Here is a 12,676-nt window from a genome sequence, read left to right as displayed (position 1 = left end):
ATCACCACCTGATTTTGATGGTTATCATAACAGATTTCAGAACTTCAATAGGTTGGTGACATTACATCAATTAAAGAAATACATTTGTTAATTGTAAATTTTAATTGTTTTAATTGTAAATTAAATTGTTAAAGAGTTAAAGCCGTAAACCCTAAAACGTTGCAATAATATTTTTTACAGTAAAATTCTGGCAACCACAACTGACAGTTTTTTACTGTAAATTTTACAGATTTTACAGAATGTATTTTTTACAAAATGTTATGGGCGGCATGGAAACAGCGATATCGTCGACCTGATTGCAAAGACACTATTTAAACTGAACTGAGCTGGATGATGACATCACTGAATTCAATAATGAAATGCCTTTAACTGAAAATCTGTTTTTTAATCTTTTCATTTTACATTATTGACACACTATTTTCCTTTTTTGATATTGTGCAGTTGCTTTGACACAATTTACATTGTTAAAAACTAATCGATTTTCAACCAGCTCGCGGTTAATCGTTACATCCCTACAATTAAGCACATTTCTTATTACTACACTGTAAAAAAAAAAAAGAAAAAGTTGAGCCAACTTAAAATTTTAAGGTAACCAGCTTCAGCAGATTTTTGAGTTCTCTCAACTTATTTTTTTAGACGATTCTCAACTTTTTGTTGTATAAACTTAAAACAACAAGTTGAGAAAACTCAAAAATCTGCTGAAGCTGGTTGCCTTCAAATTTTAAGTTGGCTCAACTTTTTTTTTTGTATAACATTACTGTAATGCGAAAAAACAATTATATATTAACTAAATATTCAGCATCTAATATATATGTAATAATAATGTTATGTAGCATTATTATTCCTATAAAATAGTAAATACCTTTAAAATATTAATAAAATAAAAATGATGATAAGCATAAGACTTTTTGCATTGAAACATTTGAGAATATTTTGTGTGCATGTATCTATATTAATAATAATAATAATAATAATTTAGATTTTAAGACCATTTGAGTTTTGCTTCTTTTTAGATATATTGCATATGTTTAAAGTATTGTAGATAGTGTATATTTACCCTTTTCATAATTTTCACCCACAGTTTTCTCTTATTCTTTTGTTGAAAATACTAGTCTGGGTCTCCTCCCACCTACTGTGCATAATGAGGTTGGCTTTTCCAGACATGTCAGAGAAATGTATCTCTCAGCAGCCATCAAGGTTACAGCTACATTTCCTGTGACAGAAAACTCACTGCTCACTAGAATTACTGTATATCCTGTAAGAAAACTGTAGATAAACAATTAAGAACCAGTCATTGGGCACCAGCGGTGCTCCAGAGCAATGAAGCAATGAAATGTAATGAGCGTTTTATGGAGCAAGAGGGAATAGATGCATTAGGAGAGCTATGGGAGGAAACAGGGACTTTTAGGAAAACAGGGGGAAAAAAAATGTTATGGGCGGCATGGAAACACTCAGTGGTTCGTTTGGCCAGAGGAGAACTGGCCCCCCGACTGAGCCTGGTTTCTCCCAAGGTTTTTTTCTCCATTCTGTCACCGATGGAGTTTTGGTTCCTTGCCGCTGTCGCCTCTGGCTTGCTTAGTTGGGGACACTTCATTTCCAGCGACATCGTCGACCTGATTGCAAAGACACTATTTAAACTGAGCTGGATGATGACATCACTGAATTCAATAATGAAATGCCTTTAACTGAAAATCTTTTTTTTTATCTTTTCATTTTACATTATTGACACACTATTTTCCTTTTTTGATATTGTGCAGTTGCTTTGACACAATTTACATTGTTAAAAGCGCTATATAAATAAAGGTGACTTGACTTGACTTGATGGCAATCCAGCCATGAAGGTCTTTGATTGGTGTCTGGCCAACCTAAGAAAAAAAAAAAAACTCCTGACTGTTGTGCAGGTTTCGTTCAGACAGAGCCTAATATAAGACACTTTAAACAGCTATTTATTCTGCATAAGAGTCAATTCTCCTTTAGGGCTGTTTTTAGAATCGGTGCAGACTAATGCGAAAATGACTATCAACAAATGTACGTTTCCCAATTAGCTGTTAATGGCTAAGTAACTGCCATAGCCCAAGGTAAAAATTTTGCACACACACACATAAATGCTGAAAGCAGAGAATTGGTCTTATTTAGATCAAACAAACCATTACACGAACAAATGTAGTATGTAGGAGAAAGCCCATAAAGTGTAATAGCTTTTCTGGACTTCATTTATCCCTCAGTTATTAGATTTTATTTCACATAATAGAAACTAAATTTAAATATGCACCACTTATCTTTTCTATACAGCAAGCAATAGCTACTCAATCTGCATTACTGTTAAATTGACCCCAGAAAGAGTCAGATTCTTCAGTACAGACCTGGAGAGGGAATTATTAAGGAACAAGATCTGCTAACTCAAATATACAATGGAATTTAAAGAGACAAGAACGTGATAAAAAAAAAGCTCTTAATGCATTGACCTTTTAGTGCTCTGCAGGGAGAGATGTCTTTTACTTAACCTGCTCATGAGTGACTCATAAAAACCTATGTACTGTAAGAAGATTTAATCTACCGCCATGCTCTGCTGTTATGGGATTTTATTAGTGTAATTACATTACTATTACTATAAAGTACTATTACTGTATGGAATTGTAGATTTCAGGCTTCCCTCTGGATATATACAGCTGTGAGAGGATCGTGACAAGCAAGGTCATATGTACTTCAGATATAGAGTGATTTGCTGAGAGGCAGTGACTTTGAGAGTCTGAATGCCTTCCTTTCCGATTTAACAACATACACCTTTGAACTTTATAATAACCCTGATCCTACTGCAAAAGCCTGGTATAAACACTGTACTTAAACACTGTACTTCAATATACATTATGTAATACACTAGCAGTCAAATATTTGGAATAATTATAATTTTGTTTTGGAAAAAAATCTCTTATGTTCACCAAGATGAAAAATCTGATTTAAAACAATTACAGTAAAATAGTAATATTGTGAAATATTATTATAATTTAAAAGAAAATGTATTCCTGTGATGGCAACGCTGAATTTTCAGCAGCAGTTTTCAGTGTCACATGACCAGAAATCATTCTAATATAGTAATTTTGTGCATAGTTTTTGCTGCTTAATATTTTTGTGGGAACCATGATATACTACCATTAAAAAGTTTAGGCTAAGATTTTTAAAAATAAATTAATACTTTTATTCAACAAGGACACATTCAATTGATCAAATGTGACAGTGAAGACAAGTATAATGTTGCAAACGATTTCTGCTTTGCTATCACAGGAATAAATATTTGTTTTATAAATGTAATAAAACATTAAACAGTTCTTTTAAATTTTAATATTTCCCAATATTACTGTTTCTACAAAATGTTTGCCTTGGTGAGCATAAGACATTTCTTTCAAAAATCTTAATTATTCCTCCAAACGTTTGATGTCATAATGTATATTTAGAACTGTGTTTCTTTCAAAAACTTTTTAAAAAACCTTAATTACTTAATTACCAAACTTTTCACCAGTAGTGTATATATTATGAAACATTCCGGTTCTTCTGAATACAGACTTGGGGCTTGTTCACGTCAAGTTTATACTATTTTAAATCTTTCTTGATGAGCAAACTCTGTAAAAAAAAAAAAAAAAAATCAGTAAGACACAAAAACTAATTTGTCATTAAAAGCTGTATAATTAGATCTACATTGTGCAAGTTCAGCCTTCTCTTAAAATAAACTCTGCCCTTTGAATGAGAGTGTTCTGTTGTGACTGTCCAAAAGCAGAAAGAGCCTCTATGTGACAGTTGTTGTTCCTGCACTTGCTAGAGGCAGAATACTGAATGTGTAAATCAGGGGAGAACCACTGTCCCTAACCAGGGTTCAAACTGCCCTCGACTTCCCCTGCAGGGTCACTGGGGACATCCATGAGAAAGAGAGAGACAGACAGAAGAGAGGAGCTGGAAATAGACGACGCATTTTATGGAAATCTCCATGGATACTGTGTCTATAAAAACTTACAAATGGAGATTTTATATTTAAGTTTTGAAGAGCACATGCATTTCTGAAGGAACAAACTGCAGCATTTTGCACATATCTGCTTCTCCAGGCTTTGCTATGAGAAGTTTCCATTTACTTTTCAGATATTAAACAGTGCAATTGTTGTATTTTTGTGTTTGTTGTTGCCGAGTTCATATAAGGCAGCCGTTGTGACTAAAAAGATTTTGCTTTCAAGATCTGTCCTGCAGCACATATAGTATTGCGTTTAAAATCAATGTTCTCAAGAACAGAACAAGCTTTCTGCTGTAAAATATATTGAATTACATGACCAATCTCCTAAGTAAAAGAGCTTGACATCTAATTAGATTTGCATTTCCAGAAGGAAATACCAATGCTTGCAAGGCAGCAAACCAATAGTGTTAAAATTTTAGGCAAGATTGAGTTTTAGGCTTTTGTTCTGCTTAAATTAAATACTGTTGTTGTCATGACATTCAGCATGCATCTTGTTTTCAGATGGCTGCACATCACATGTCACTGTGCAGTAAAGTAAAGGCAACTATAACAGGATAATTATGCGCAAGTAAGACAAGAGCTTTTATAATTCAGTATTCCAAAAATATGTACGAAAGAAGACCAATCATAATTTAGCACGCTAATAAATGCAAGAATGCAATGTATACTGTAACTGTACATATATTATAGTTAGGGAACATTTTAAATATAATATATATTAAGAATTAAAGGTTACACTTTATTTTAAGGTGCCCTTGTTACAGTGTAATTATACATTTAAGTACTGAGTAATATCAATTAAATACATCTACTTACTATATGGTTAAGGTTAAGATTAGGCTTTGGCTTAGGGTTACTTGCATGCAATTATGCATAATCAATTGTTATTATAATAGTAAATACATGTAACGTATAACAATGTCCTTCAAATAAAGTGTTACCGAAATAAACATAAAATAAATATAGACATATAATAATATTCCATAATTCATTAAAACACATAATTATACATAAAACAGAAAATAAATGCATAATATAATATATATTAATGTTAGTGCTTTGTTAAACAGTTGAGTTACTGATAACAACAACCCTTTTAAAAACTGATATACTGTATCTAAAGCAGTGCATTAAATTCATGGGAGAATCAAATACAGTGTATGGCACTATGAAAGTGGATTGTGCTGTATGGGATGTTGAGAGCTAAAGGCCTGTTTGAGGTGAGAGATGGAGACCTGAATCCTGAGCAGATGGATTCCTACTAGTAAACACACACCACTTTGGTGTGAAATGCTCCAACCTGGGGCTAATACTTACTTCAAACGAAATGAATTTACATAGAAATTTATATCTTTAAACACTCCACACCATCATGCAGCTGTTCCTGAGTTCTGTGAAAATGTGCTGTACATGCAGATCAAACAGAGCTGTAGATCGCCCGACAGAACTAGTACCGGGTAAAACACTTAAAAGAGTATTTAACCAAAGAATGATGGTGGCTTCCGCTTATCTGAACAAAGAATGATTGGTAGATAAAGTATAAAGTGCCAGAAGAGCTTTAATTTAAGTTGAAAAATAGACGTTTGGTTACTCACTGAGCTCAGCGATGCTCCCCACGCGTGTGGCCAGCAGGGACTGCTCAATAGTACGCTGCTCGGACTGACTGTAGGCGTCTCCAGCTTTATTTGAGCGCTGCTGGTTCCTGTGCAGGCTCAAACTGTCCGGCAAACTGAGGATTCCTGCACAAAAGAATTAAACAAAAAGAAAAATTCATGTTCAGCTAGAAAAAAAATGCAGCTGTTAAACTCAAAGTTCCAGTATGCCAGCAGGGCATGGGTTTAAATCCCAGGGAATGCTTGGGATAAAAGTGTCATTTAACATTTATTCATTTAGCACACATTTTTATCCTACATTAAAGACAATTATGTAATAATAATGGTAATACTATCAAAGACACACACCGCTCAGGAACAGAACCCATGACCTTGCTGTTGTTAGCACCACGCTCAACAGCTCAATACTAGGACTACAAGGACTTCTGTCTCTGAAAAACCACTGGTGTTGCTTCTGGCTAAAGTCATAAAAACTTCAAACCATTGCTTCCAGCTAAAATCCTCAATCCATAATATTGCTTTCTCCAGTGGAAAAGTCGTCTCGTCTGAATCAGGAGAGAAATATGCACAGATCAAGCACTGTTTACAAGCGAAAATAGTCCAAAACAGTAAATATGCAGATGGATTTTGATGTAAGAGGACAACAAGAGATTTTTTTTTTTTTTTTTACTGGAGGCTGGAGGAAGTGTTATTATGGATTATGGACTCATATTTCGGCCAGAAGCGGTATTTTAAAACGCCTTAATGGACGATGAGTTTCAAACAAACACGCAGCTTTTCACTTCACAAGATATTAAACGATGACCTGGAGTTGTATGGATTACTTGTGGATTATTCTGATGTTTTTATCAGCTGTTTGAACTCCCTTTCTGACAGCACCCATTCACTACAGAGGGTCGTCATCTTCATTTAAAGGGATAGTTCACCCAAAAATGAAAACTCTATAATACTCACCCTCATGTCATTCCAAACCCATATAACTTTCTTTCTTTTGTGGAAGATGAAAGAAGATATTTTGAAGAATATTAGTAAAAAACCATTGACTTTCATTGTGTTTTTTTTGTCCATAAAACAGAAATTAATGGAATCTAAACTGTTTGGTTATCAACATTTATCAAAAATATTTTCTTGTATGTTCCAAAGAACAAAGAAAGTCATACAGGTTTGGAACAGCATAAGGGTGAGCAAATTATCCCATTTTCATTTTTGGATGGATTATCTCTTTAATAATAATAAGCAGGCAAGCTGTATAACAGGTCCCCCAGGACTCCCTTCTAGGCGGTAACAGGTGATAAACTTGGCTGGCCTCTTGTTTTGTCTGCTCACAAGGAGAAAGGGAGGCGTATCACCTTTCCGGACAACCAGCAATTACTGTAAAGAACCGCTGTCCTCTATTTGTGGAACACAGACTTAGGTCTACATGCATATAACTTAATGCTAATGTTTCAATGATGACACCTGAAAGGATTCCGCTCTTTACCAGTGAAACCGACATCAGACAGCGTCCCTGAAATCAACATTAGATTGAAGGCTCGCTTGTTCAGCGCTACTGCACCATCACAAAGCTTTTCATCCCAGCTCACAAACGAACCACTGGGGTGAGACTCCGTTAGTGTCTGAATCACAGTGGTTATTGTTTTTAACAGGATGGTTGGGCTCCTCGAAAATTGGATTCCCTCTCATCCTTGTGTTTCCATCAGTCCCATTGTTCCCAAACACTCCTGGAGCCGACGGCGTGTTAAATTATGATGTGGTGGAAACAAATGACTCTGTTTTGTTGTCCTCCACTGACAGAGGGGCTTTCGTTTAAACCGTCTCATTTACTGTCGTGAGGCAAATGTAATTTTAGGGGCCTGCCTGAGAGCGTGAATTATGTAAATCCTTAATCAGCTTCACCCAGGGAAATGTGACGGCAATGTATGCTGCTTATCATAATGTAAATATATTGCTCGACAAACTCATCATAGGTCTTCCAAGACATGTTATTATTATTAAAAATGCACCCATATATAATTGCTGCTATATAGATCATGCAGTCCATCTTACAGTAAGTGCTCTGCTTCAAGGAGGAATAAAAAATAAGGTGCATCCTGATAGAATTTGAACTAGGTTGCCATGGAGACAAGGCAGGGGTGGAGTGATGGTTACTTGCCTGCGGCATGGGAGGAAGTACAGGTGTTTAGCAATGCAAGACCACACCTCACTGTCCTGGGCCTAGTCCTCTACTATTGTATTCATGTATTAATACAAACTAAACTCGCAGCCCTGCAGATGTTCATAATAAGATCTTGCTCCCCATTGCCCTCGACTCAGCTCAATGAAGAATGACTGACAGGTGTATAAGATCCTAGAGCGGAGCAAAATTCCCCCTCGTTCACTATAATCTCCTGGGTTCACAGCTCTTATTAAAACTCTCAGCGGGTCTCCGTGACAGATGAGTGTGCCAGGCTCATGCACAGCCAGCCTGAAACACTTAAAGCAACGGGTGGTAAGACTGGCATCTCGCTCGCTTTCCTTTCAGCTCCACTTCCTCAAACATCGGTCAGGGTAAACTTTTCAAATTACAGTAGGCTATAAAGACTTCACACGTAGAGAAATGCACACACACGCACTTTAAATAACTTTAAAAGCCTGGCTTCTTCCAAATCCTGGCCTTCTTTTGTTCTGTGTGATTATGCTTCCAAAGGAAATCATGCTCAAAAACATTTTATGGCAGGTTTTTACAGTTGGCCTAATGCAGAAAATATATTTTTAATAAGTTTTGAAGGTCAGTGCTATAGATAACTAAATATGAAGACGTGTACCATTTATTTTACAGAAAAATAGCACAAGCAAAATATTTCACAACAATAACCTTGCTAAATATTAGAAAATGAAACAATAGGTTTGGGGTCAATAAGAATTTTTGATGTTTTTTAAAGGAGTATCTTATGCTTACCAATGCTGCATTTATTTGATTAAAAATACTGTACAAATAGCAATATTTTAAAATATAATTGCAATTTAAAATAGCTGTTTTAATATATTTTAAAATATAATTTAGGATTTTATACAACCATTAGTCCAGCTTTCAGTGTCACATTTTTGCTGATTTGGTGCTCGAGACAATTCATTATTATCAATACTGAAAACAGTTGTGCTGTGTAATATGTTTGTGGCAATCAGGATTCTTTGGTGAATAAAAGGTTACAGAATTTATTTAAAATATAATTTTTGTAACACTATAAACTGTAACACATAAACATCTTTATCAATTGATCAATTTCATGCATACTTGCTAATTAAAAGTATTATTTATTTTTCTTTAATTTTACTGATTCTAAACTTTTGAACAATATATTATTCAAAATTAAGACTTTTGGACACTTTCTATGTTAAAAGTAAAAAAATAAATAAAAATAAAAATGCACAAATAAAAAACACAAACAAACAAAAAAACACCACCTAGTTTAGTATTCTGCAATAAAATTCATACATTTTATGTGGTGTAAGTGTTCAAATGCTTATACATGACTATATATAAGGTTGCTCTTTGTATGTCCCTGAGTCAGTTTATTCAATAAATAATTTAATAGAACGTAGAATAATAATATGAATATTTTAGTAATAATATTTTTCTGGTTATTCAGAGGTCAGGTAACAGCAGCCTGTGAATGCAACAAAAATAATTACCTTTCCATTAAATTATGGAAAAGGAATTGATTTGAAAGAAGAAAATCAGTATTTCGTGGGTAATAAAGATTGTGAAATGTTTCATTTATAAAGAGTTAAAAAAAGAGCTGATCTACCAGAACAATCAAAGCATCAGGGTGCAAGTAAAAAGCCTAAAGCTTGAAACCATACTGTCATTCATACAGCGCCTCCACTACTTCACTCATGGCTGTAATGAGTTATGGCGACCAGTGTGAAAAAACATTTGCATAATGCTGCTTATTAATAAATAAATGATCATGTTGCCAGGTCATGAAGTGAAAAGTTTTTCCCTCAAGCTCCTTATTCGTCTTCTTCAAGTGTGCAGTATCTGCCAGTGATGCCGCTGCAGATTAAGACCTCCCTCACTCCAGCTCGCTATCCAAAAGGCCTGTGGCTTTGGAAACCATTAAAAGTGTGTCCAAAGTGATACCCGTACCGCAAAGACTCTATTCTCAAGGAACTCGGTTTATGATGACATAAGTAGACAGAAAAATAGAGCCTCCAGCTTTTCTTTCCAACTTACAACATGCATTTTCTCTATTCTAAAACTGTCTGCTGGACATCAGTGGATTCATTTAAGACATTTGATCTAAAAGATACAGACCTCCTTGAGCTGGGGATGTGGTTTAGAGCCCATATTACAACTGGAGAGTGTTATTATGATAGAGTGATAAGTTATGACTTTGTGATGTAGTTTGTTTTTAATAAAGCATTTTGGTTGACCTCAAATAGCAATGGGTTTTTGCAGAATGTGATTTTAAAAACTACTTTTATTAAATCAAACCTAGCAGATTCAATACATGAAATCTTTTGTAACACTAAAAATGACTTTACCTTCACATGCTGAATAAAAGTATTAATTTCTTAAAAAGGAAAAACTTACTTACTGATGCTAAACTTTTGAACAGTAGTCTATATTGTCCAAAATTAAGTGTTAAATAAAATAAAATAAATAAAAAAAAGTTAAATAATAATAAAAAAAAAGTAATTGCAAAAATTGAAAAACAATGGCACTTGGTTTAAAATTTTATTATTTTAATGCAATGAAATTCATACATTTTATGTGTGGTGTAAGTGTTCAAATGTTACAAATTTATATTTCTACAGATACAAGGGGACATTTTCACTTGGTTTAATATTCTGTTATTTAATGCAATCTAAAATGTATACATTTTATGTGTGGTGAAAGTGTTCAAATGCATTACTGCCCTACAAAGGCAAAAGACCTTAACTCGCCAGAGTGTGAAACTGAGAAAAATGACTTTAAAGGTTTTTACTTGTCCAGCCAAATTAATTATAGGTAGGACACTGGAAATTTGGCAATTAGATGTTTTAGTAATGAATATTATCTACATTAAAAAATTGTGAGCTCAAACTTGATTTTTACCCCTATTTTGAAGTTAATGTACTCTGCCTTTGCCTTGTCTGCAAAAAGTGAGAAGTCACACCAAGGCAAAAGACAGTAACTTCCACATTATTAATATTTTGTTGCAGATCACCATGTACAAAATCGTTATAGTAACACCTATATAAAATCTAGTGATCATGGGCTATCTCATATAGGCTATTACATATAGTAATGTGACTGTATGAAATTTTTTTTGGACCGTAACAAGCAGACTACAAGTTAAACATGTGAGTGGATACTGTTTTGCAACCAATTTATTTGCTATGCTCAGTAACGTAAAAGAATGCTAGACATAGCATACTTGCTTATATTGACTTGAATGAAATAGCCTAACCTAAAAGAACGACTTGTGGATTTATGTGAACCCCAGCAAGCAGGCATGCTCAGAAATGCGTGTGGATTAAACATCTCCTACGACGTTCAGCGCCATGGATTGAGTTTATTGGGTTACAAGAAAAGGTAGGATATGGATTTAATTGCGAACTGTTTGGCTACTGATTTTATGACTGATCATGCTACATGCTACGGAATTCAAGTACACACACATGCAATTAGATGTGACAGCCTGGTGAATAATCTGCATTACAAAAAGGAAAAAAATCTTTAAAGGTTATTCACGATTATGTATTGCTGCCAATGTGTCTAGTCTTTACAGTGCTTTATATAGAGCTGTTTGGTAGATCGCGATCTAATTCCTTTGTCTACACCGTAATTAAAATGCGGCAGACTTTAATGGACAGTTCAAAAAGGCAGAACACCGTATAACTCCAAGCCAGCACCGTAACTTAATTTTGACGCGCAGTTAAACAAATTCAGAACACCGTAACTCAATTTGAGCGTTCCAAACAAAGTGAAAGAGAGGTAACGGGTGTTATACGGTGTTCTGCCTTGGTTTCTCCGGGGCTTTCTGAAGTTACGGTTGAGACGACCCATTATTTTCTTGGAAAAACAACAAAATTGACTCAATATGCTTATGTACATGATAAAGGATGTCTTGAATGTCCCAAAAATATCAATAACTCATTTTCGACAAAAATCGAAGTTACGGTCTTTTGCCTTTGCACGGCAGTATAGATGTCTATAATATATCTGAGGTTTCTCTTTATAGATCTGTACATTCAATAAGTAATTGAAAAATGTTGAAAGCAGATGAACAAGAGAGAACGAATAAAACGCGTCAGCCAGGTTTAAACCAGCTGAGGATTATGGGTGTGCAGGCGTCAATGCTCTGTAACAAAGTCAAAACCCAATGAATTCACATTGCAACATACAACACACTCCTTTTGGCCAAAACCAAAGGCTTTGGTTTGGAAAAACACAGCATCCACAGGTTGGCTCAGACAGGAGGCTCTATAAAATCATTTGCATTTTACCTCTAGGTTGCCAGAATTGCATTACAGTACTTATCGCATGCTTCACAGTGGACCAGTCGATCAAAAGCGCTTTGACGGGCTGACAAGGGGACATTACAAGAGCTAGTATGCTTGGGCAGTCAATGGGGAGGAACTGCTGGGACATACCGGAGTTTTCCCAGCTTTCCCATGCACGCGTGCCGAGTGTGGATACGCCGCTGACCTCACTGGAGCTTAGAGTCTGTATTTAAAATTATTTTAAAGGCCTGTGAAGCCCGGGCCTGCTCACTTAGCCTGAGAATGCAGATGAAAACACATAAACACATTTTCTGTCTCTCTCAAAGTACAAATGTGGAAAAACAACTCCCTGGATTTCTCACAGTGCAATGCCAGCATGCAAAATCTAGAAAGTGATTCAAGCCACACCATGTAAACCTACACCCACAACACCTATTACACTCACGCAGTTTTGCGCTTGGTCAACTCCTTTACTAACCTCTATGTTAGGTTAAACCCACACATAAGTAAAATAATATCCAATATTTCTTGTGCAAGATGGTATTTTAGTGACACACTAGAGACTTGTACAATGGCGCTATATCCTACACCCTCC

The 12,676-nt window shown here is 35.2% G+C and overlaps 1 protein-coding gene across 1 annotated transcript in view; it reads right to left on the bottom strand.

Annotated features, from left to right (window-relative positions):
- LOC306888294 (ankyrin repeat and BTB/POZ domain-containing protein 3-B-like) overlaps positions 1–12,676 on the bottom strand; it is a 71,687-nt gene that overhangs the window by 24,159 nt on the left and 34,852 nt on the right. The window contains exon 2 of the mRNA XM_079446492.1: positions 5,593–5,736. Coding sequence (XP_079302618.1) covers positions 5,593–5,736 — 144 coding nt within the window. The remainder of the gene's footprint in view (positions 1–5,592; positions 5,737–12,676) is intronic.

The sequence above is a fragment of the Barbus barbus genome (genome assembly GCF_936440315.1).
Source record: "Barbus barbus genome assembly, chromosome: 22".
NCBI classification, from domain to species: domain Eukaryota; kingdom Metazoa; phylum Chordata; class Actinopteri; order Cypriniformes; family Cyprinidae; genus Barbus; species Barbus barbus.
The sequence above is the reverse complement of the archived record's forward strand: the minus strand, read 5'-3'. Positions and strand labels throughout refer to the sequence as shown.